Below are 27,646 nucleotides of genomic sequence, written 5' to 3' on the forward strand. Positions count from 1 at the left end.
TTATCATTATAATTTGGTAAACTTTATTGGAATTGCGTGAAATTAGGCCTCTATGTGTCTGCGTTAAAACAGTAATATAGTTTTAAATTAAAAATAAAACAAGTTATTACTTTAATAAATTTACAGTGGCAAAATAGTAGTGTACGCTACACCGATACGAGCGCAATTCCGAGTGCCGTACGACTACTGCATTCTCTGGTTGCATGCAGTTGATATATGAGCCTAGTTGACACATCGACCCTCTAATGAAGTAAAAGTAGATCGTTGTCTCAACGACCTTGTTATTATATTTTATCCATAAAGCTGAACATGGGCTATTGTGTTAAGACTCTTCTCCATAAATGTTTATAATTGCTATAATTAGGACCGTTTACACAAAGGTAGTTAAGTAAAAACCTAGTTCTTTCAACATAAAACTTTTAGACAACATCCCATGTTTTGTAATAGTTAACTAAACATACAATAACTGGCAATGTTGCTACGATGCCCGTTGAATAATCATTCTGTTTCATTCAATATAGTGGGTCATTGTAGCAACAAAACTTCGTAGAAAATCTTAAATATAAAAAATGGACCATTGTCTCAGTGATCCTTAGACTAATTAACCCTGTTTAGTTTGATATTTTCTCGGAGAGAGTCATTGAGTCAATGATTAGTAGTGAAAAAGACCTGTCACCGCTTGAGATAGCTGCGTATGAAAGATCCTTAAAGTAGCAGACGTATTTATAAGTAACGCTGAACATCAACTACAATAGAGAGTATAAATTCTGCATGATAAGCAGAATATTCACAGTTATCACGTTGTTATCTGAATATCACATTACAATAAACATGCGACACGAGGATCTTTTATCTCTTCCGTATTTCACTCGACCTCTTGTCACTATTCAGGTAAGCTAGTATCAGCTGTTTTCATTGTTTTCAGCCATTGTCAAGTAGTGTTCCAGTTTTTGTGCAATCAGTAAGATTCTAGGATTTAAATTGTTTAAAATACACTGCGTTCTATATTAGTAGCACTCGCTAATCTCTAATAAGGTAGTTTTTATAGAAATCTGCCTATTGAAATTCCCTCCATGACGGAATTTCCGGCAGATTAAAACAAAGTTTCTCCAATATCCAATAATCCTCCCAGAATCCTAAACCACCTTTATCCAAATGTATACACGATAACTGTCGCATTTTTATAAATATCTAGATTTAACTTGGTACAAAGGCAGTAGTTGCACATAGCTTTGATGAGATTGTTCTTAAGTTAGTCTTAAACAATGAAACATTTCAAGATGGCGGCCATTTAGCAAAAGATTTAACCAAACTAATTCAAAATACAGACTTAATCCTATATATCTTTTACATATTACCTACGTAATTATAAAAAATATTACTCTTTTACTTTTTCTATGTATCTTATGGTTTCATGACGCATTAGAAGTTAGAAGAGGAATGGCTATATATCAGTTATAATCCAAAACAAAGAGTTATTTTTCAGGTCATTTACAGTAATGTTTGTTCATACGTGGTTATTTAATATAGCATACCTTCCAGATAAAGAGTGTACAAAGTTTCTAGTATGTAACATTGCAGTAATAATTATTGTGAACACGATAACTATCGTAGTTCTTAATAGATACAGACTTAACTTCGAACACACGCAGTATGTGTGAATAGTTTGAATGAGTTCGTTAGTCTTAACGAATTAAACGTTTCAAGATGACGGACATTCGAATTAGGGCAAACATTTGATTCGAGTATTTTACAAAATGAATCATAGTTGATACTTTCATAAGATTTTCAAGTAATTCTAAGCAAAACTTATTCATACTTATTTTTCAATAACTGTTAAAATACCAATAAGACAGATTAAATTCATAGAAGTATACAATTGAACCGTTATAAGTTAATATGTTTACAATCATATGATTAATTATAACCACATCAATTTTACATTTTTACAAAGGATTTTATACGGTTATGACATTTTTGAACTAACCATGTTGACAATTTTATTATTTTATTAATCTATCCTTGAAATCTACTAAAAATTTTGATTTGTAATTTTGAATTCACTTTAACCAGAATAAGGTACTATAATTTCAATATTGTACAAGCTGAAATATTGTACAGTTTCAAAAATATAAATAAATCTACTATTGCAAAAATGTATTATTCACTAAAGGAAAATCAGTTTAATAATATAACAATTTTACAAAATATATAAATAAAATGGTAAACATATTGATTGATGTTTTAAAAACCTCTTCAATTCTAAAAATGTCAAATATTTTCAATTGTGTTAAGTCTTCATATTGTATAACTCCCAAAATATCAATAGTTGCACTTCGATAGATGTTATAAATTTTAACGTAATTGGTTAAGAATAGATCATACCCTTCTTAATACCTTCAAACCTACGGTAGCTAAATAATTTGCACCTTTCGTAATACCAGAACACTTTTTAGAACTTAGAATATAACTAAAATATAACATTTTAAAGTATTTTTATATTATTAGTGTCGTAAGTTTGAAGGTTCAAATCATGTTATGTGTATCTGAGGTTTAAAAACTAATTGGGTTCAGATCGCGAAATAAATATATTCCTAATTGTAATTATTATTTTTGTGGTCATTTAGGATAATCGTGAGTACTTGAGTACAAAGATCATAATTTAAATAGCATTTGTAACATTCTAAGAAGTTGACTATATTCAAAACACGAGAATCGCCTTTATCTTTCAGACCAACTGAAGTGGTAATATAAGTTACATAGATATTCTAGTGGCTTACAGCTAGACTACTTCCTACTCTAGATTGTGTTCTTGGAAACCAAATAATCCTTCAAGTTAAGTGCGATTCCATAACCCACTATTAGAAATGTATGATCATATGGCCATAAACTATTTCACGTGGACCATTTCTTTGATCTCGCCTATAGTTTTATCAAAGAGCTTTATACTCTATGTGAAAACCGTTTAAACCTAAAGGATTAAAGACCCTCACCGCAGTAAGCTTATCTAAGGTGCAATCAGTTTTAATAGTCTGGCTACTTTTTATATTCCCCCAATTGACACCGAGTAGTTAGGTATAATTGTTATTATTTAAGTCAGTTAATTACTTAAAATCAAGCAAATTATTAGTCTAATATAAGAAATACTAAAGCTTACTTTATTTAGTACCACATTATAATGCCATATTTATGCCATGTTTTTCATAGAAACTATATATTTCATGGTGACCACTTGACCGGGAAAACAGAGAATAAACCGGGAATCTTCCTATATAACAGGGGAAATTTGAAAAATATATTTCTGTTTGTAAGAACTCGTGATATTAAGAAATGAACTGCCAGGTCCTTAAATCGAGGTCTGATAAATCTCGAAACATCGTATTTCAAGCGAAGTGATCCATGAAACAGTGAATGAAGATCAACATTTATATTCGCGAGCTCCATCTGACGCCGTTTACCAAGGTTGTCTCTACTAGTGTAGTGTAGAGTTTCGGTTATTTCTACCCTTGTGTCGCCGTAAGCTTCCCTCAAACACGTAACAATCCATCGGAAAATTAACCCTTTCCGGGCCAGGCGGCAATATATTGCCGTCATAGATCGCGTCTTAAAAGTGCCAGACGGCAATATATTGCCGTCGGTGACATATGCGAAAGGCGCCGATATGATATTCGTCGTTTTCTTAAATAAATACGACGTCAAATGATTAAAGTTTTATGTTTTTTTATTCCCTGGTATACATGTAGATAATTAATATGAATATCATTTTTATTTTGGAGTTCTATGCATTTTTATTTCGTAATTGTCACGTGACATTATCAGCTGACTCGATCTATTGTTGTTAATTCTTTATGCTTTAGTGTAATCGTACTACTGCATGCTGGATTCTCCTTTATCATTTTATTTTGTGGTTGTAAATATTAGTAGTGTGAGTAGTTACGTGCTTTGCTATTGTGTGTAGTAGTTACAATGACTGACAATTTGCGATCTCACGGGAGTAAAATTGTAAGTAGCATATTTGTAAGTAGATATTGTTAAACAAATTTATAAATATTTCTTGGTAAATAGTGTTTTTAACTGTATTGAAACTGTTTATGGATCCTACAATCATCTGTTTACCGGTACATCCATACTGTGAATATTTATTTTAAGTTTCTTGCAGTGTAAGAGTCAGTTGCTTTATCACTTGTTGCGAAGTACAATTATGCGTATTTACACAAAATGTGTCATAAAAAATTTATTTATGAGAGAAATAACACAAAATTTTGTATGGTTGTTCCTTTCTAAATGTACAATATAATAAAATAGCTTCCCAATGTAAAATTATTTTTCCTTTTTTAGTTATTTACAAACAAAAAAAATACAATTTTTTTTATTTAATCTATTAAAACACTATTTTTTTTTTTATTTTAAATTACTTAAAACTACATCTATATATTTCTTGTTGATAGTATATATCTATACGAGTAATTTGGTGCAACTTTTAGGTCATTCTCTAATTGTTATGAAAAGTTATACATTTTAATCTTAGAGACTGCAAAATTGCCAATTTTAGCCTGGCACTTTTGACTAGTCACTGGGGATACGATATGTGAAAAAATTTTGCAACATCTCATATTTGGTCTTGGCCCTGAAAGGGTTAAAGTCGATTGACCATCGATACATCGACTGACCGATTGTCTCGGGACGAGGCATTATGCGAGTGGTACGCTGTAACGGTAAAGCGGCGGAGTGGTAGTGGCTGAGATACAAGCGGTGTTTTTTTAGTTTAAGCTTTATCCAGTCACCAAAATGTGGTCTCCGGGCGCAGATGTCCAACCCATACTCTTGAGTGAAAATAGCGTGCGTAGATATGATTACACATATTGTTCAATGTTCATCCTATAAACAGGCTTACAGTTCGCTTTGGTGTATATTATCATCTGTTTGACGGTTTGATAAGATATGCAACCCGGAGTTACCAGAATGTCAACAGAAATTTTACTAGACCTGATAAGACATCTTTTGAGGAAGAAAATAGTGGGTTTGCGACAACAAGTAAAGAAGAGAAAGGGCGTGGTCCGATATGATGCACAGCAATGACAGAATGACATGAGGGCTGAGCGACAGTATGAAATGTAATACCTGGAATTGACAGCGAGTCAGCGGCACCGTGTGGTAGCGTTATGCCGCTGACGTATGTCGTAGCCACACTACCGTTCTCCACATGTACAATACAAACATTAAACATTAAAGTAACCGCTCTAACTCTTATCCTCAACGCTTCCGCTCGTATCGCGGACGAGGTCTCGCAAGCGCTGCCACAACTAGTGTCGGGCAGTTTGCAAGAACTGGAGAACAAGGTCGGCAATTAAAATTTCAATCATAAACATTGCCGAGACATCACTGCTGTGTATGAACAAACTTCGTATTGACTCCTGCAACAACCAGGAATACTAGTATAGATGTAGCAAGTACTTGCACAGTTCTCGAGAGTAAAAAATTGATTATCTTGTTCACTTTATTCGAGAGTAGTTGCGTAAATTTTTTCGATATTTAATTTGCAGTGTAAACTCAACTTAATATTATCGCCAGTCCGCAGACGGCTAGTCGGTCAAATCTATCGCGCACTTCAGGTTTCGTCGTCTGAAAAGCATTCACTAGACGACGGTTTGCAAAAATCCCATTAGTTCTCCGATCAAAATTTGTTCGTCTGAACGACTTCTCTAACTGTTCAATTTTTCAAGCCAAATAGTCCAGCGTGTACGCGGAACCATATGTCACGTTGTTTCATTATCCTTCACGATAATCTAACGAACACGTAGTGGTTATTCTATTCCTGCATTATCTTAGTAGCAAACAAATATATTTTATGAACCAGTCATTGATAACAATAATAATGATAATAATTCTTTATTGCGTTGGTATTCACACATAAATACATTGCAATCGCCATTGTTAATATTATTATTAAAATACATAACTATACTACTTCATAATTATATAATTATACTCAATTAACAACATTTCACAAGTAGTTCTTAATATTACAATAATGGAGTGAGAAATGAATTCACCTATTGAGTAATAGCTTTTCCTAGCAACTTTTGCCTCAGTTTCATTTTGAATAAGTTTTCACTCCCGACCGCCTTGATGTCAGCTGGGATTTTATTAAAAAACATAGCACCCACAGACTGAGGCATTACGAAATTCACAGCCAATCTTGGGGACGTCGGACGAAGTTGGGTATTGTGTCCGGTAAAGTGTTCGTGGATCTGTTCTTCTGTGGGGATCTCGTAGTGAAAGCGAGCATAGCAAATCACCTCCATAAGATATAGTAAACTTACATTAACACGTCCAGTCGCCAGAATGCATCCCGGAAAGAGTCGCGCTTTTTTTAACCCGACCATCATGAGAATTGCTCTCTTTTGAAGAACGAAGAGTCGTTCTAAGACTGAGGATGATGCTGCACCCCACAGTGGAATACAGTATCTCAATCTTGACTCTATCAAAGAGCAGTAGGTCATTTTGTGCAGTTTGGTATTTCTGTGGAAGGCTAATGACCTCAGAACAGAGAGGAATAAAGAGGTCCTTTTGCAGAGATAGTCAATGTGAGGTACCCAGGTACGGTATTTATCAATTACTACATCCAATTACCTGTAGCTTTCAACCTCAGGAATAGGGGTGTCTTCTGTCAGGAATATGTGAGGGGAGATGCTATCATCTTTCTCTCTTGTTAGAAATGAAATGAGCTAGGTCTTTTGAGAGCTTATATTCAGGAATGACTCCCAAAAACACATACGCCCGCAGCGAGGCAGTAGACTGTCACAATATGCTCGATGTTATTTCCTCTAAATTCTAGAACTATGTTATCAGCGTACAGCGTGATACTACCTCAGTCAATGCATTGTGTGATCCCGTCAACATACACACTGAAAAGGAAGGGAGAAAACACAGAACCCTGGAGAACTCCCGCAGTAACCCGCTGATTCTCAGGCGTCTTTCCATTTGCAGATACCTTCTGAAGTCTGTCAGAGAGGAAAGACTTGAGCCAAAGAGATGAATGCCTCTAAATCCCAACAAATCGTCCATTAATCTAAGACAATTGTCTTCAGTTTACATCCCGGATTCATGTCATTTTACGACACATTATCTGAGATGGAGGTGAGCACTTTAGTGAGATATAAGGGAGTGGTTCGTACCCACGAGCGGTGTGGAGAGAAAAGGAGAGACAGAAATATTTTAGTTGTTGTGTTCTCACTGAGACCGTGCAGGACTACCTTCATGTTAACACCTCTTCGCCAGAGGAAGTATATGGTTTTCAATGACAACACATCTATTTCCTTTATTAGTTTTTTTTAATAATCATGGACATTATTAATTACTTTGTTGTCACTAATTAATTAAGGATGTTAATAATCAAAAATATTACTAACAAATAATGCAGACAATAAAAAACATTATATAAGAATAGAAGAAGGCGATACACAATAAATTACAAAAAAAATAAACAAACAATAAACAAAATACTCAAGAGCAAAAACAGTGTAATCTCAGTCCCACAACATTAGGGCAAATTGAAGGTGCCACACGAAGACCCGTAGATAAATGGATGAAATGTCTCCAGCAGGAATGTTACAAAGTTGCGTCACAAAATTGTAGGCGCAAGAAAAACCTTGACGTGGTGGCCTGTACTGCAGGACCGGTAGAACCGCCGACACAGGGTAGTCGCGGGACATCTCAAACAATTATACGGTTTCTGTATGTTGGTTATGCTGGCTAGCTGACTCATAGGACTGCGCGACTAGGCTGCGCAGTTGGTTCCAGCGTCTGCTTGGTCTTCTTGCTTGTGATATGTTAGTTACTGTTTACGGTGTCACAACATCCAGTTACTTACAATCGTGTAGCTGAAGTGATAGTACAATACTGGTGTGTCCAATTAACGTCCGGAAACAGCACTATTCCCGAGATTTCATTACAACTCCTCTATTGTGAAAAAGTAAGAGTAGGACAAATTTCCATGTCTACCTTGGTTGAGCCAGGTCTACCAACCTTCGTATCGTGGGGTCAAGTGTGGTAAGTACTGTTCTGTAGGGTACTTATTCTTCAGATCGCGAATTAACCGGCAGTGTGGTGTATTCGGAGCCAGGATACTTTGGCGGAACTGTAACGATGAGAATCTAGAAAATCGTGGATTATTTATGTTTTTTAATATCCCTGGAATTTGTTTGTTGAATCGATTCCTATACTCGTACCGCTGCTCTTTTCACTGGATTCTGATACCAACAGAAGTACTTAAAATGCGCTTGTAAAATCACAACTTAACAATATTGCAAGTAGTGAATTATGGAAACTGAATCACGAAACCAAAATATAAGTCTATTCAGCTGATCGGCAGCACGGAAATTACTGATTGCTAACACATTTTCGTACTTTCTGTTTGAAAAATGTAATTAGATAACTAAATCAACAAATTAATGTAGTTTAACTAATAATATTGTAGTTGTGATTAGTATTTTATATATTATTTATTTTGTTGCATCGTTGAGAGTCTGCTGCGTCTGTTCGTGGACAGCAACTGATCACCAGTACGAAAATTACCGATTGCTAAAAAGTGTTTTTTTTTTATTTGATTTTGTATAATAGCTACTTAGAAACGTGCAAGAACAAAACTGTCATTATAAATCCAGGCCACCCTGGATTTTCAGTTCATTATAAAATTTTAAAGTAGTTTTGTGCATTTCATTGGTGCTAATTGATGACTTACAGTACGTAGACAGTTTTAGTTGTGTCAGGCAGCTGTGCGTTTAGTGGTAAAGGTCTATAATCCTTCAGGATCCTTCTTCTTCATCTAAAGAGTCCTGTGGTATCCTTCAAGAGTATATGGATAATTTTTTCCTAATAGTACTCCATTAAATTTGAGTACCTCCATTCAGGAAAAAACATTGAGAGATTTAATTACGAGAATAATTTATTACTACTTTTTCAAAATATTCAGTTAGCATTTTTGTAAAATTGAAAGACATAATGAGGTAAGTCAGGATTTAGTATAATTTAATATTAATAAGTATAATACTTCTCAAAGGTTTATTGGTTTTGTTATGTTGTAAAATCTTATAATAAACAAAAATAAAAATAACCCTTTGTAGGTTTATTGGTTGATAATACAAGTCATGACATTTCCTTCTGTGAACCCCAAAATATAGGTGTTCTTTAGTTAACGTTTACTGCTCCATATTTCAAACGACAGTCATGAAGTTCATTGGAGAGTGCTCTATTAAATAATAATGACTTATTTCATAAGCGAGCCGCCCACTTGCTCTAGGAATGTGCTCAGCATGATGTTTACTGTGACGTATGAGGAAAATCCAAACTACCGGTTGACACCGAAACCAGTAAGAGTTTAGCCTTGTGTCTGAACATCACGTTGGAGTTTGTTTTAGTTAACTCACTGCACACTTTCACAGGTAAGAGTTAAACAAATTACAATTATCGTGTTTTGTTTAGTAGTTAGTAATACAGGATTCCAAAACAAAATTTTTTGTTTTAATATTTTACACTATAAAAATGTAAATTAGATCTGAATAGAATTTTAACCTAAAAAGCATGATGTAAATAAAAAAGTACCATCCATATTTTTCGACATCTGTATAAACATCTGCCAACATCAAGTAAATGTATAAATCATCTTTTAATGATAGTCGCACACTTATGTACGTACATCTGTATTTCAGTATATCTTTATTACTGCTTCACAAATTATACTTGAATCTCACGTATCTAACCTATAATATAACTTTACTTACTTGTGATTGGGTGTTTTGATATTGGTATATAAATTGTATAAATAAATTATAATGTATTTTCATAAATAACAGATTTGTAGCTATTAATTTACAGAATGGAGGAAGAAGGATGGAAAAGAATGAAATTGTTATTACTATTACTGTACCTATTGACAAATAAAATATGGTTTTATGAAACACGTATTGTTCCTTTTTATTACCCTGATAATACCGGTTGTTTATTTAACACGTAAACATTGGACACATGGCATTAACGTTCACTGTTTGAAAAACTCGACCGTAGTCTCTGTCAAAAGTGGCGCTTGTGAAAAACTATTTAAAGTAATTTTGGGGTCATTTAAAGAGTTTTTATGTAATGTTATAACATAAAATCGTAATGTTTTGAATATTTGTTAGTCAGATTAGCCAGTTAATTTCTCAACCTAAACAAACTAAAATCCCCTATAAATAGTAAAACCCTAATTCTGTACAGTTGGAGGAATTTAGCTGTGCTCGTGCAGCCCTAATACTACCCTTTCAAAAAACGAACGCTATCTGTGTGGCGGGTTGCGTTTATGTGCTAGCCGCTGAGATGAAGGCGCAAGAATCTCTTAACGACTTTAAACTTACGATTTCGATTTGCCGATTATTATTCACACATACGTTATTTTCAAAAACACGTTAAACAACAATATAACAACTGAAAAACAAGGATAAGTTCTATTATTGTTATTATTTGGTATTCTCTTATTATTTAATATACAATCACTTCAATAATATTTAATTAATTTAAATGCTAGAATATAATTTTCTAATAACAAATGTTACTTACAATGACTGTTTTTTCATTGGAGTTCTTCAATTCCACTCAAGTTGTCCTCCTCTTCTGGGTCACTGTCACTGCTGTCTGTATCCGAACCAACTGATATAATAAGGGATTCTATAATATTGTCAATCTGGGGTTCTGCGGCTGCATAGTCCCTTTCGATTTTCTCTACGTGCTTGCACTTTACTAACCACTCTTCTGCGCCCATACTTGATATCTTGTCTTCGCATAGAGCTTTAGCTTGATACATAGTGAAAGATGTATTTCTCTTAACCACATGATGTTGACTTCGGCCCAAATTAACTCAATGGGATTGAGGTCTGGGTGGTAAGGCGGAAGTCGTAAGATGTCATGACCCTGTAGTTGAACAGTTTCGTCCAAGGCCTACCGGACATGCCTTGGTTTATATAGCTGCACAAGTTTGTAGAGTTCAGGATAAAAGGATATCGTCGCTGAATGGTATTCCGTTTTTTGAAAGCTACACCTTCATATCTTGCTTCCTACTTTTTGAAGTAGGAGCTTTATCAATTTGTATCTTATGGTAGGTCGCGTTATGGACTACCAGTACTGAGTTTGGTTCCAAATTCGGTAACACTTTTTCCTTTATCCACTTCATAAAAATGTCCCCATTCACATTGTCATGGTAGTCTCCACTATGGTTGCTTGCTTTCCAACATGTAAAATCATTGGGCAAGAACCCTTTCTCTCCATCCGCATATATAATTATTAGTCTCTCGCCCTTGGAAATCCTTCATTTGAGCCATTTGACCAATTTTGGTTAGATACGTGAGACGATAGTATATAAGATTCGTCTACATACATTATGGGGCGTCCTTGCTCCCTGTAATTTTTTAACGCTCTCAAGTATGATATCCTCTTCTCTCGGATTTCTGGCTTTTCAATTAATAATTTCCTATTGTTTGCCGTCCTTCTCCAAGTAAATTCCAGGTCCTTTAATACCAACCTAAAACTTTTCTCACAAACCTGGAAATATATTTTGTCCCTTAGCGCCTCCCTCAAAAGTTTTGCAGTCGGTATTCGATGTTCTTCAACATGGAAATTGTCAACTATTCTACGTCGTTGACGGTTTTTGTTTGGTGTATTAAAACTTGCCACACACATGTTACCAACCTTCAACTTGTTAAGTTAACTGTTTATTTTAGTCACAACTCGCTCTGACACTCCAGTTGCTGCAGCAGTTCTTTGGCGAGCCTTTGACAACGGAATTTTAACAGTTTGATGGTCTGCCTCTTCCTTCATAAATGTATAAACATTACTCACAATTTCGCGAGCCTGACTATGAATAGGCTTTTGACTTTTGACTTTAACTCAACAGACATTATCAGTAAAAGCGAAGCACAAGCTACACTCAGCACTGTCACAAAACAGACTGATTGTGGCGAGTGCGATGAGTTATTTGGGCCAATACGATTCCTGAAAGGAGGGTTTTAACCATGAGTCAAAGGAAATGTTTTCGGGACGCAGCGCATAATGCTACCCCGCTACCCCTCCCGCCCATCACCACACACTCCAGGTCACGCGCACAGCTAAAGTCCTCGAACTGTATGTTTGTCATACAGTCATATTGATATCAATTGGATCAGTTATAAAGAAATAATTAAACTTAACCGGGCTTGGGACGTATGCAGTTCTACAATTTAGTACAATCATCTGGAAATGTAACGGTGATGAAATTCCACCACTGTATTCTCCCTTTGACTGTTATTAATTAATTTGACATTAAACACACTTCACGAGAATTGGAAGAGAGAAAATTTGTCGATACAGTTATTTCTTGCTATGCCACCTAAAATCACGTCATACTGACATACATTTTGGTATATTTTTTGTTTTGTTTATACATTAATAATGCATTTCAGATGATATTAGGCGCTTGGAATACAGCATGAAACTTCCAAGAAAGAAGGGTAACCTCTATTTCTCCATATTTGCTGGTAAGCATATACTTGTTTAAATATTACTAAATGTTAATAAAAACACTACTTTTCCAAACTGTTTATTTTTTTGGACGAGGCCTTTCGAAACCAAAGGTTTCATCTTCAAGATACTTGTTTGTTAACAAAAATAAAGAATGTCATGACTACATATAAATTGAATTGAAATGCTTTTATTTAAGAAATAACGCATTACAGAAACCACGAAATGTACAATACTTGTCAGCAGGAACCTTTATAACTATAATTTGCTACTGATAAGATACATAATTACATTTGATTGTCTTTCAAGTCCCTCAAGTAGTAGTTTTTAAATCATTTGTGGTGCACACTGGTATATCGTGTCCATATAACGTTGAATGTATTAGTTCGGAGTACGTTCAAAATAGCCTATTTAGTCTATTTTTGTTATAAATGAATATTATACATAATTTCAATATACATTATTACATATTTAACAATTAAATTTTAAGATAAGCTTGAACAATTGAAAAAAAAACACAGAATAAATCAGGCAAATAAGTCGGTGGTGTTAATCAGAGCGAATAGTCAAAGAACTCGGTTAACTAATTGACTCATTAGTCTTATCAGTTATTACCCATTCCTATTCATCTATGTAATAATCGCTTAAGTTTTTGGGTTGTAGGAAGAAGAAGTCAAACATTATGTACAGCTCAAACGGTTTTGAAGAAATATTAATTTCATATAAAGATGGATCGAGGTGAATTGAGACTCAATCAGTTATTAAAAAATTGTGTCTACCAAATGTAGTGAATCTTATTTTATAACTTTTTCGCATACACAAGTTTGATTATATGCTTGCATACTTTGTGTCTTTGTTATATCAGTTTTAGGCGTCGATTGGGTAGGAAAGTTGTCAACTGTGTCTATGGAAATTAGGATAGGCTATTATAATTTTTCAAGGAAACATTATCTCGATACGTACAGTCTGTATTCCCCTTATATCATATTACGTATGTTATTATTATTTAAAACTATACTTTTATTTATATTTATAATAAATCCAAAATTTAACGGCGCAGTGAATAAAATAAAAAATTGAAATAACTCTCAATTTGACTGTTCTTAGCAACATTTCTATTTTAGTCGCGATAACAACAAATAATAATTACATGCACAGGTTTTTTCATAATATCAAATGTAATACAGTAGAACTATTCGGAGTCTAATTATCCGAATCAGATCGAAAACAATATATAAACACGGGGTTTGAAGGCCCATTGCCCTACGAGCAATGAATAAGCAGGAATAGCGCGCAGTAGTTGACCCTTCTAACAGCGAACATAGTGTAGCGATAGTGGGGTGAGAGGAAGCGATGACACACTGCCTCGCTACCTTATTGCTGTCACTCACTACAGTCTATTAATTGTTTAGTCGGCCACTGCCAGTGACTCTTCAACCTTTAGTAAGGTGAATTGATAATATGCTGAGACCTTTGTGTTCCTTGGTGTTTTGATTATCGTGTACTAAGATGAGTTCTAAGATAAAACATCATCGTTGACCGATAAAATTAAAATAATCGAACAGCTGGACAAAAGTGTCTTGCGTAAACATTTAGCCGAGGTGTAGAAAGTGGGAACATAGTGAACATTAAAAAAATGAATAATATACACGTTGTCATTGACATTGTTTCTTCATAATCGTATCGTAAATGATCTATTGCGTTTTTATTTTCTTGGAGACGGAATTTTTTGAAAAATTCTAATTATCCGGGGTATTGATTATCCGGATCGGATCCTGTCCCAACTAATCCGTATAATTGGTACAGTACTTGAACATGACCATTTGTTTTTCTTTAATTAATATAGTATGCCAGAAATATTACAATGTTGTTTGTGTTTACAGCTCACCAGTTCTTTTTATGTCTACTATGTTGATATATTGATCAAATTATAAATTAATCCAAATAGTCTAAATGGAAATAACTCCTATGACTAATAGGGCAGTTGTGTAACCAGGCTCAAATAAAAACTGCTAAAAATAATGCAGTTTTAATGTGAGTTAAATATTTGATCGTATTAGTTGTGTAACTAACACAATCAACTGTATACCTTCAGAAAGTGACACTTTTTTAAATTATTTATAACACATTTGTTATTCTTTACAAAATAAGTTATTTTCAAATAAAACACACATCCCTTCCTCATATGAATGTATCTTTCGCATACACCTCGTAAATCTTATCCTTATCTTATCCTTATCTTCAACCTTTTGAGGTAAATCATAATATAATCCTACTTTCTGCGTCAAATTTATAGTCTCGTCGGGTGATAAATTTATGTAGTTTTTTCTAATTCTCCTGTCTCTACATCTATAGATAGTAATTTCTAATTAGACGGTTAGACTATTTATTATGTCATGACTGATTCTCATTAGGGTAATGTTTTATGTATTCTTCTATTATGTTATCAGAAAAACGATAATTTTCATTATTCTTTTGTTTTTAAAAAAAATAATGCAAAAATTAAAGCACGTAGTTTAGGTCGCTTAAAGCGCCCTTGTTAAGCGTTCATTCAATCCACTGTAATTTTCACATACAAAGATGTTTTGAATGGTTTAGTTATTTTTAACGTATTAGTATAACATTATATTCGCAAATCTTCAGTCAAAATGTAATGAAATAAGTGTGATAATCTTAACGCAATTAAAATTCTGTGAGATTAGCTTTGTAAAACTATTTGCTCGGCTGTGATACAAACGAGATCTTATACCACTTATCTCATTCTTAAAACCACAAAACTTCAAATTGAACAAAACTTGCACTCTTTGAAAATCGGTTGGGAAATAAAATTTGAGCTGCTTTGAAACTTGCAAGTTACAGCTAAAATTTAAAACTGACATCAAAAGTTGAAACTTAAAACATACCTTCAGAGCATCAATTTGAACCGTCTAAACAAACAAATCTTCCATTTTACAAGAATGGTTTCAAATGTTTCTTGAAGGATAGAGTTTTTAAATTATTGTATTCATAATTTATTAATAATCGACTAGAAAATTGTTACACACCCATGTTTTTATTTTTTTGTTAAAGGTCTTTGATTTCAAGAAACATAAACTTTGCTAGTAGAATGTTTCCAATTTTTCTATTAACATAATTATATCTGTAAACCAAATTTTCCAAAAATACTTAAATCCAATATAGATCTTTCTTTCTTATCAACACCTAAAATCTATTTTAATAATATAAGTTTCAAAGCCAAGACTGACATTATTGTCAGAAACAGCCGTATAAATCTCTTACATACACAAGAAAGAGTAGTAGTTCAATAGAAAGCTGTAACTTGTGTTCTGTCAACTATAAAGAATATTAGTTTTATTAAATACGGGATTTTTTTTTACTTTTTGATAGTTTTTGTATAAACCTAGTACATTGCCTCATCTACTGTATAGCTTTCAGTTTCGGTGGTTACTAGGTATGACCATAACCACATTGAATTTCAACAAAATACATGTCCAACTGTTCCATGGATCTTACATTTTCACCCTCGAACGGAACAGTTTGGAGACCCTTGGTCTTTACATAAGGGTTCTTATTGAATATTATTTCTTCACCTAGCTGCATAAATTTATAGTTTATGGCTTTCTACCTATAAATTGGATTTTTAAAATTCAACAACTGTAATGTTATTAGTAATGTAATGTAATGTGTGATTTTCAGCGAACTTGGCAACAATCTCCGTAGCCACACACTACAGTTGGACTTCACCAACTCTGCCGAAGTTGGAAGCTCCCGGCTCGTTTCTTCACATAAACAGTAATGAGGCATCATGGATCGGCTCACTCAATTCTCTTGGCAACATTTTCGGCCCATTCCTCGGCGGCTGGCTGATCGACAGGGTGGGGCGGCGGTGGACCATATTGATATCCAATCTGATGAACCTTCTCTCCTGGGCCGTGCTACTCGTCGCCACGTCTGTCTGGCACATTTACTTGGGCCGCTTCATGGGAGGCTTCGCGGGAGGTATCTTGTTCGTGGCGATTCCTGTCTATGTGGCCGAGATAGCTGAGGTATCATATAACGCTACTGTAGATTAATTGAAAATGTTTATAATTTGTTTGGAAAAATTACTGTACGGAAACTAAGCCATGTAATAAAATTACATATTTTAATTGATTCGAATTGAACAATGGCTATCGATATAAATGATCCTAATGTAAAATTTTTTCGAATACCAATAAGAATTGTTTACACCATATTGAGTAAATTGGTTAGCCAAGCATGCATAATGGTAACTAGAGTTGTGGCAGGGAGGAGATATGTTACGACTAAGCCCTTTTTCCTGCTACCCACGTTACTTATTATTGGAGACTTATTAACCATGTTGTTTTATATATATCACATTGTGTCTTCCTTACAGCATTTTTATTTCTTTTCATTATGCAAATGAACCCTACGCATCTGTCTACCTCCCAACAGTGTCCAGTACACTAAGGATAATTTATTGGTTCTTAACCCTTTCTCTTCTACATTTATACTGTCAAATATTTATTTGTATAACATATTCCTACGTGTTATATTATACAAATTATTCTTTTTCACGACTTTCTCATACACTAATCATCCCTCCATCCTACATCGGACAGGTCGTCTGTAGGCTACAACTCTCTTATACAGTAGGTCTTTACGTTTTTCATCTTCTTACACTCTTTATTTTGGATTTATTACGCACAGTAAGAACAGCTGGCCTTCCCCGTGTTTTATGATTCTTTTCAGGGCTTTCTCTACCTCATCTCTTTCTTTTCCTTCCGATTGGACTATAACTAGTTTCGGTGCTGGATGTATATACCCTTTTACTCCAGTCACCTTTTGATAAAAGGTGACTTGATCCTTCTTATTTTATACCAGTTCTGACTTCCACGCAGTTCCAATTCTTTCTTCTCACTAACTTCCACCAAAGCTTCTCGTTCCTCTGACCTGCCGTACTCTTTACTCTCTTACCTTAATAACTAATCTCCGTAATGTATCCATATACCTTTCCAGCGTTTCCATTTGAAGCTTTGAGAATTCCTGCTTTGTTCACAGCACAACTTCAATACTTCCAACGGGTTCTACCCCCAGTGCCCCTCCTTCCTCCAGTTTCTTAACATTTTCCTCCCTCGAATATTTCCTGGTGAGCTCTGGTTTCGTTCTCTCCTTTGTCTCCACTTCAGACTCCACTTTTGAAGCCTAAGCTACCCATTGAAGCTGAAAACTACACTGTCGATGACCCATGGTCGAATCGTCTTTTTATTTACTGCTATATACATCTCCTCTATCTCCCGGAGCTATCTAGTCTGTACTCTGTGACGTAAAAACCACCTTCAGCCTCTGTCTCAATCCCACTACATGTTTACCGTGATCAGTCACTGTCTTAATCATAACACTCAAACATTAGACCTCCTCCGTTCTTACCAGTTTGTCATCTCCCATCCACAACTTTTCAACATGATCCTGTTAAATTTCCTCTTAAATGAAAAAATCGGACGTATATTAATGCTTCCTGCATCAAACCCAATAGAGATGTTCCGTTCGATATACATCATAACATCTGTCCAAAACATTTATCCATAACAAATGTGCACAAAACGTTCCTGAATCGATTTCAATAAAAGAAATATTACTTAATGCGTCTATTTCAAGTGTTATTCTTTAACTCTATGGTAATTTATGGAAACTAAACCATACCAATGATATCCAGCTTGTTGTACAGTCACTATGGGCAACAAATTTGATCTCCCAATTTTCAGTACTGAGAAATCTACATAAAGAAGACAGAAAGTTACATAAAATGCATTTTTATTTTAAGAATTTAAAACATGTCTGTTGGGCCAGGAACCTGTGTAAAATGTAAATTACCGACAATTTTCGAGTTCTGAACTTGTGCAATCTGTCGCGCCCGTTGTCGTCAACTACGATTCTTTCCTAACTTTATCTCAGTAAGAAGTACTTTCGAATATTTTGATATTTGGGTAGGAATAATAAACGTACTTATTCATAAAAAATGTTAATTGATTTTGCTATATCTAAAATATTGAACAGAAATAGTTGTTTTACCAAATAAAGCTTACTATAAATACTGAAAAACAAATTATACAATATGTAGGCCTACATTCCTTTGTAATACTCGTACGTAACTAACCATACAGTCTTATTAGTTGTAGCCTGCATACATTTTTATTAATGTATTGTCAATGAGTTATATGTTACTGATAAACTATTAAAACTTCCACGAGTATTTCATACATTTTTTGAAATTCATTTTGAATTAAACGTTGTCTCTGTAAGTTGTAGCCCACATGTCATGTTTTATTAAAAGTTACAGCAGAGAGGCCATGTTATTTGTTTACCGTTACTGTTGTGTAGATATCCTTTGCACAAAACTAACATATTTCTGTTTTGTCTGTTTCAGCCGAAAATAAGAGGAGCTGTGGGCACCATATTCGGTCTCGCACTAACAGGCGGAGGTTTCATCGATTACTGCTTTGGTCCTTACGTCTCCTACTCAACCCTCATCTATGTGAACATTGTTCCAGCGTGTTTATTCCTTATATTGTTCAGATTATATCCAGAATCTCCATATTATCTTGTACGTAAAAGCGATGACGCAAGCGCTACACAAAGTCTCACATGGCTCAGAAACAGCCGGTCACCTGAAGTGGTACAGAAAGAGTTGGAACAAATGCAGGTACTAAGAAAAGACTCATTTAAAGTATTTGAGTGTACGTAATTTAAAAGTATTTTTAAATGTAAACTTATGTATTATGAATTTTATTACTAGTATTAAATATAGTTGCGTTTAGGAAGAAGTCAACAAATCCATGGCTGAAAAACCGAGGTTCTCAGACCTCGTCAAAATCCGAGGAAACCGCAAAGGTCTGATGATCTCTTGTGTGCTCGCCGCGAGTCAACAACTCAGTGGTATCAACGTGATCCTCGTCTACACCCAGAGTATCTTCACCATGGCCGGCACTTCCTTCTCTCCAAGTGTATCATCGATGATCGTAGGTGGATGCATGTTCTCAGGCCCAGCACTATCATTCCCGCTCACCAGGGCGTTTGGAATAAAGAACATGCTGATTTTTTCAGGGACTGGGATGACCATTTTTCAGGTAATGATTTTTTTCTCTTTAGTAGATTTGATAGTCTACCATATTAATACCATGCCGAGAGAGGGTCATTTTGTTTATTTCAAGTTTAGTTTCAGCTCAACCCTCTATACAGTAATTTCTTCATAAGATTACAGTGACATCAGATATATATACGTATATATCTGATCTCGTATAAAGCTTACGTACCTACAGGTATATTCAGAAGTTGAGAAAACATAATATTGATCAAACTACTCGCAGTTTACTGTCTTCAATGATCAGACCGAAATAATATAAAAAGACAAATTTTTTCTCTACAGACCTATTAAGATTTTTATATTTTTCTTTAATTGATTCTAGAATGCAATATGGATTATTTTGTTGGGGAGGAACACATAAGTATTTAATAGACAAACTAAGAGTTGTTCAAAATCACTTTCTACGAATAATACTAGGTAATAAAAAGAGAGACAGTTCTTTTCCTTTGTATGTACATTTAAAAATACTGCCTATTCAACATCTTTACGTATTTAAGGTTATTTTATTTACGGAGTGGAAATACCGGGACGAGTTATCTTTTTTTATGCAACTAGACGTATGAACAGAAGAAATTTCAGAATTCATAAAGTTTATAAATCATTTTATTAACTTTATCATTTAAAAACATTATTTTATGTATAGTGGACACATCTTTTTTAATAGATTACCCTCAACATATTAAAGAAACTAATAATATAAAGCATTTTTGTCTGAAAGTAAAATTTCCGTTGTTTAGTAATCACGATATTGCGTTTCTAAAAACAGATATAGGCCTAAATGCTTAACAATTGAATTTTTATTCTTTTTAATGTAAAAAAATATTTTAAGAACTTGTTTGTTTTTATTATAATTAGGTGTGCCTTCATATTTTGAAATGAAATGAAAAATTCTTTATTTTTACAGGGCAAAGTTAGGGCCGCATGGCCCTTTCTTATACTTAACCTGTTGCAATGTAAAATTTAAAACATTAAATAAATATTATCTAAGAATAAAACAAAAAATAATAAAGATAATAAAATAAAGAAATAATTTATATTTACACAAAGTGGTGAAAATTAATGTAATATTTTAACGTGTTATAATTAAAATTTAACACATTAATAAATTAATAACCATCTCTACTATTCTTAAAACATATAATATAAATTTATATTTTTAATACACAAATAAATTAAAGTATTTATTACTATATTAATAGCAATGGAATTTGATCTTTTGATGGATCTTTGATTCTTTTAATTTTAGAATATTTGACTGAATATAGTACGGTGTGATGTGCTGCTCCCGTCTCACATCGTAAACGTAACGTATACAGTAGTTTTGAGTTCTTTGCAGCTTCTCACTAAGTACTATGGTCATATCATTGATCACGGAGTTACAGTAATTGAAATGTGGAAGTACGAGTGATTTAGTCAAGAGCAGCTTGATATGTTCTGGTAAAAATCGTTTGTAAACGTTTGAGTGAGTGAATAGATGCGAAAACCCGTTTACAAATCTCCGCAACAGCGTCAGTCCAAGTCAAAAGTCGAGTTTATAGTCAAACCAAGATCCTTCACCTTGTCGTAGTATGGCAGGATGTTACCATTTACAGTTAACGTTTCAATAGCATTGAAGTTTATTGAGTTTCGTAAACGAGAGTGACAATAAATGATTGGTTTCGTTTTTGCATGGTTTAGTCTCAGGTCATGATTTTTTAGACCACATAACGATATTTGTAATGTTACTATTGATTTTGGTGATACATTCATTAATGGAGTCAATTTTAAAGTGTGAATATATTTGCAGGTCATCAGCATGCATGTGATAAGAGCTATGTTTAAGTACAGAATGAATGTCGTTCACGTACAGTACAAATAATAAAGGACCAAGAATCGATCCCTGTGGCATCACACAAGTAACAATTTCCCAGTCCGAAGTCATGTCATCCACTTTTACACACTGCCGTCTCCCTGACAGATAAGATCTCAGCCAAGTTAATACATGACTAGAAAACCCTATTAGCCTTAGTTTAGCTAGCAATACTTTATGGTTTACGCTGTCGAAAGCTTTTGAAAAAATCGAAAAGAGTGAGAAAATTGTGCACTGTCTGTGATCCATAGCAAGCCTAATGTCATCCGTCACTTTTAAAAGTGCAGTTTCTGTACTGTGGTTGGTCCGAAAAACCAGATTGATAGTCACTAAATATGTTGTTGTAAGATAGATATTCAGTGAATTGGCAGTGCACAATTCTCTCTAGGCCTTTAGATAATGCAGGAAGAATATTTATCGGCCTATAATCTGAACATGATGCTGGTGCTGAAATCTTTATTAAGAGGACGGACAAAAGCAGACTTCCATTGTGTGATGGGAAAAATACCACTCCTAAGAGACGTGTTGAAAATAAAATGTGACTATTAGAAGGACAGCAAATAGAATATTCTTTATGAGGCGTATTGGGATGCCATCGTACCCAACAGCATTACTGCGAATACGGCGTAAAGCTTTCAACACGTCACCTTGTATCACAGGTTTAAAAGTAAACTCAGGATAACCACAACTACGGTGAGGTAGGTTTTGAAGATGTTTTAAGTAGTCCTCCACTTTGTCCTGACTGAAACTTTAACTACAAGATGTAAAAAAATTGGTTCAACTCATTCAGAGGTATAAGAATTGGTTGTGAAATACGTTGTTTTCCCTATTTCAAGGCTTTTAACCTTACGCCATAAGTCGCTTGACGACTGTTTCCTATTCCCAAAAAGACCTCGAGTATATCTCAGCCTGGAATTACGCAGAAGTTGTTTAACCCTGTTTCGAATTAAACGGTACTTATCCATAAGTATCTGGTCATTATAGCGCCTCGCTCTTCGATATAAGCTATCGCGATGGGCCATCAGGCTAAGAATATCCTTTCTCATCCATGGCACTGGGTGCCTCTTATTTATTCGTTTTGTCACATAAGGAGCATGTTTATCATAAACAGATAAAATTTGTTTTTTAAAACCATCCACACATGTCATCAACAGAGTCAAGATTCTCTAGGTTATGCCATGGGAACAACAAAATATCGGACATAAATTCAGCCTCATTCATGTTTTTAAAGTCTCTATACTTGATAAAACCTATCTTTAATCTTAGGTATATTTACTGAATAAACACAATAGATTAGGTCATGCTTTGATATGGCAGGGACTGGAAGCTGCCCATGAAGGACGATATCTTGTGGTTCCGAAACCACCATGAGGTCAAGAAGTGTGTCAGACTCGGCAGTGTGATGAGTTGGCTCCAGTGGCAGTATTGTAAGATTACACGAGTAAAACATGGAAGTCAGCTGTCTGTAGTTACTGTTGGCGAGAGAAAAGAAGAGACCTGGCCCGTGCGGCGCACAGCTGTGTACTAGTGTGTTGCCGCCCGGTAATTTCAGGCGCTTCGCCCCACAGCCAACCCTGCGAATTGTTTATCCTAGCAATGGAACAGTGAAACAATAATGGAATTACGAAACAGGGAGCGGCAACATACTAGTAGTAACGCCTGCAAATTTCAGATAGGCCAGAATCCAGGTCTCTTCTTTTCTCTCGCCATCAGTATAGTGTTGATTATTTTTCATCAAATCAGTGTTGAAATCACCCATGATGATACGACTAAATCTGTGCATGTGATGCAAGAGAGCATTTTCAAACTCTGTCATATGTCAAAACTCTGGGGTGGGCGATAACACACTCCCAGTAGTAGTACATCTGAACCAGACAAACCAATTTCAATTAACATAAATTCTGGGCCAGCCGAGTACTCAGAAGGCGAAAAAAGAAGCGGTTTAAAATTTAAGCCCTCCCTAATATACACTGCAAACACCTCCGCCATTTTTTCCTGTTCTATCGTTCCGTTGCAAAACATAACCAGGAAGGAAAACTTCGCTTGACTGAATACTCGGCTTAAGCCAGGATTCTGAAATTCCAATTACATCAAACTGTTGAAGGCAAAAAATATCTCTAAACTCATAAACATGCCCCCTCAGCGAATTGCGCATTGATATGAGCGGCTTTCAAATAAAGGATAGGGAGATAAGGAAAGAGAGAGGACATCAGCTGTGGATGGTGGCGAGGAGGAGTTGGTGAAGGCGGGTGGAGGCGACCGGCGTGGCGAGGACTGTGTGTACCCACTATCCCGAGTCCACAATCAACGGCGCCGTGACATGCCCGCTCCGGACCGCGGCCGCGACACTGACTGACTCACACACACGCACATACACATACAATACTCTAATTCTACGCAATAGGCCTAATACGTTAACTAAACACATGCCATGACAATTTCGGCTCCTTAAAGTTAACAAATACAATGTTAATAGTATCAATTTAAGATGTCTTTCAATGATGAAATTAAAAGCAAATGTTCTCAGAAGGAAATAAATAGCCAATATGAACTATAATAGTATTAAATAAAAAATCAAATTTGATGAAATATTCAGTTCTACAACATATAACCAGAAACAACAAAATAAACAATATTTAATACAAAACAAAATAAACTGATTAAATAAGGAGTTAATACTTTATTATATAAATTAATAGTTACCCTTAATTATTAAATGAAAAAAAAATATATATATATTACATGTAATTAATATAAAACAAAAAACTGATTAAATAAGGAGTTAATACTTTATTATATAAATTAATAATACCCTTTAATTATTAAATGAAAAAATAAATATTTATATATACATGTAATAAATAAACTAAACATATCGATTTATGTATATATATATATATATATATATACACACACACACACACACCACATATATATATATATACACATACAGACTACATTATGTACTGTATATGTTGAAACTTACTAGCTATTGGAGGTGCGGCAGATTTGTTGCCGGTAGATCCGACAGCCGAGTTCGCCGAACCCCTTCCCCCAGTTCCGTCGACCTACAACACTCTGCCATCTCTAGTCCAAGTGTTTCTAACACCATACAGCGCCACAGCCCTCCGGTACAGCTCCAGATGACGAGATGTTAAGTCCTCGCGAATGGTGACTCCTGTGCTCTTCAACTTCTTTTTTTGCGTCATACACCAACCGCCGGTATCTGTTAGCTGATGATGAAACGGACAATGATCGGCCGATGTCGTATTCGTCCATCCGCTGCTGGTCCCATCTGCTTGCCGACACGATGGGAGCGACATATGGCTTCTGCTGGCAGCTCCATGCCCAGGTTTTCTCGGCAGAGCTTCACCACCTCGCTGTCGGTTGCTCTCACGCCTCCGCCTTCTTGACGCCCAAAAATTCTAATATTGTTTCTTCGCTGGTATTGCTCCAGCTCGTCCGTTCTATCAGCCAAACTCCTCCCTTAGAGTAGTCACCTCGTCACGCAGCTGCTTAATTTCCTGGTTTACAGCTGAGAGAGCCGCACGCACCGCCGCCTCGACAACTGTCTTCATCACTTCAGACAGCTTCGCAACTAAGTGATTAAATACCTCTTCACCGGATAAGTATTTGTTGACGCAAACTCTCAACAAAAACAGGGTCAAAGCTCTTATCAGTTGGCATCGTCGATGTCGAGCTGGGGCCGGACGGTACAGATAAGGAACGCTGGACTTTGTTCCTGTTATCAGTTGACAGCGGGGGACTGGGTCGCTCTTAGAACCGGAACGCAGGTAATGGCGGCGACCGGTACATGAAACTTTGTTTCTAATTTATGTTCCAATACAATCAGGAAATATCGTTCTAACAGCGCAGCACTGTTCTCTACAAAAACCAAAAGTCGATAGTATCACAGTAAACCACTGATCACACTCAAATTAACTAAAAAACTGCTAAACAAATTGGAGCCGACACGTACACGCGTTTACTCGACTTGAGTCATCCCCACTCCATCCACTCCATTTTGTACTCTGAGTAATACATAATTTGTATACTGTTAGTTTTCGTTATTAAGCAATTATGTTTTGGATTAAGTTTTATCTAGTGGAATATAGTCAGCTAAGTCTAAAAGACGCCACAGAGTGCGACTCAACTGGCAGCAACACGAACATTAGACATGGACTCAAGAAGTAACTTTGTTTTTATATTTGTGTTTTAACTGACCACATTACTTGTAAAAGTGGTCAGTCATTCCAGAGTTTTTTAAGTTTTGTTAATCATGTGTATACAATTATTGGAATAAATCATTATTTCATAATATACTCATACAGTAAATATAGGAATACTCACACATATCCATGCTTTCAGTTTGGATTTTCGTTGATGGTTACATTGGATTTTGAGAAAGGAAAAAGGATTTTCCGGTTATGTGTCACTGTCAACCACAGAAAACTAGTGCAAGATCAGTTCTCCGTGGTTGGTCGTTTCTAAGGACCGGATCGACGGTTTTGTTTCGGTGATCGGCTGGTCGGCCTCCTACAGCTTCCGCCCAACACGACTGCTAACTTCTTAGAAACTTTATGCTGATCAATATTACTTCCTTAGGGTTATTATTTTGCATAATTTAGCAATTTTATTGTTCGAAGAACTCGAGCTGGATCACTATTAATATACTAGTGCATATAATTATTTATTGTCAAGCATTTTTTGTAACTGTAATGGAATACCCTTATTTCAGCGAATTTAAACGAATACTTTTCAAAAATTTCATATAAGGTAAAGCGTTAAATTATAGGAAACATTTGTATTTGCTTTTGAAATTCTATATATATAAATATTTTTTGATTGCATATGTTTATATAAATATTATTTTAAGCGTAAGATTGACTGTTTATCTCTTTCTTAATAATTTTGTATTTCTTAAAATAATTACTTCTATGTTTCAATTTTCATTTTTAGATTGACTATATATTGTTAATAATGATAAAGAAGGCAGGTCTAATATCTCTGGTTACATAGCTGTATAAATAATTAAAATCAAATTCCTTCTGCTTCCTCTTAATAGTACACCTCATAACCGTTTCCCCTCTATGTCTAATTATGAAATATTATTCCAAACAATAATTGTTAAGTAGTAACCCTAATAAATATCAGAGTACTTTTTCATGCTGTTTAGTTTATAGTTAAAAAATAAACTTCGTTCTGTTCCATAAATAAATACTACACGTACCACATGTTATAGCTGTCTTACGTCATTGTGGTATGGTACTTTGGTGTCAAGTCAGAGTTTTACTCAAACTATTCCCATCTGGTATTGAATCCAATCTTGGGGCCATCGTACATGAAGATAATAATTCTTGTCCAATAATTTTTCTGAAAACTTTAGATTTTCCTTTGATGATTTAATGTGGCTTTCAGATATCCTTTGGGGCTTTCTTCTACTGTGATTATCACGGATACGACACGTCTGCCTATTGGTGGTGGCCGCTTTTTAGTCTTGTGGGGTACATAATCACCTATAGTGTGGGTAAGTTACTTTGTGCACCGTGAATATTAGTCTTATAATTACATTAATTGATGCAATGTTAAGTTAAACCTTTAATTATGAATCATTCTTAGAAGATAAACTGTTCAATGCTATGAGTTGTTTCCATCTGAAATTTTACTTAAAATTAAGTTCCATTTCCTTTATTGGATATATGAATAATTTTAGGATTCTTATTTGTTACAGGATTTGGTCCTCTTCCATTCACGGTGATGGGCGAAATGTTCCCGTCCAACATCAAAGGCCTCGCTTCCGCCATTACTGCTGGACTCGCTTGTTGGTTTATGAGTTTTTTGCTAACGCTCTACTTCAACGATGTATCCCAGGCTCTCGGCGTTCACACGGCCATCTTCATCTTTGCCATGTTCTGCTTCCTAGCACTTCTCTTTGCAATTTTTATCCTCCCTGATACAAGAGGTCTGACCCTTGAGGAAATCTTGGAGATGCTCAATAGACCACCTGGTGCTAGGGCCTACAATGCCAAATCTGATCCGTATAGTGTGACGGAATAAATTATAAACATTGGCAACTCAAACTTATTGTAAACATATGGAAATATAGTATGGTTAATTTTTTATTATAA

General features: G+C 35.0%; 1 protein-coding gene across 1 annotated transcript; it reads left to right on the forward strand.

Annotated features, from left to right (window-relative positions):
- Positions 1 to 867: 867 nt before the first annotated feature.
- LOC124359699 (facilitated trehalose transporter Tret1-2 homolog) lies at positions 868 to 27,646 on the forward strand. Its single transcript, XM_046812647.1, has 7 exons — positions 868 to 891; positions 12,468 to 12,542; positions 16,222 to 16,571; positions 18,953 to 19,228; positions 19,344 to 19,652; positions 26,937 to 27,045; positions 27,250 to 27,646. The coding sequence occupies exons 2-7, from the start codon at positions 12,494 to 12,496 to the stop codon at positions 27,573 to 27,575; spliced, it is 1,419 nt and encodes a 472-aa protein (XP_046668603.1). The 5' UTR covers positions 868 to 891; positions 12,468 to 12,493; the 3' UTR covers positions 27,576 to 27,646.

The sequence above is a fragment of the Homalodisca vitripennis genome, chromosome 4 (genome assembly GCF_021130785.1).
Source record: "Homalodisca vitripennis isolate AUS2020 chromosome 4, UT_GWSS_2.1, whole genome shotgun sequence".
Classification (NCBI taxonomy): Eukaryota; Metazoa; Arthropoda; class Insecta; order Hemiptera; family Cicadellidae; genus Homalodisca; species Homalodisca vitripennis.

Excerpts from the sequence above, each read along its gene's own strand:
- LOC124359699 (XM_046812647.1), top strand. The coding sequence starts at position 12,494 with ATGAAACTTCCAAGAAAGAAGGGTAACCTCTATTTCTCCATATTTGCT. Across the intron at positions 19,229-19,343 it reads AAGAGTTGGAACAAATGCAG|GAAGAAGTCAACAAATCCAT; the intron begins GTACTAAGAAAA and ends AGTTGCGTTTAG. Across the intron at positions 19,653-26,936 it reads CTGGGATGACCATTTTTCAG|ATATCCTTTGGGGCTTTCTT; the intron begins GTAATGATTTTT and ends TGTGGCTTTCAG.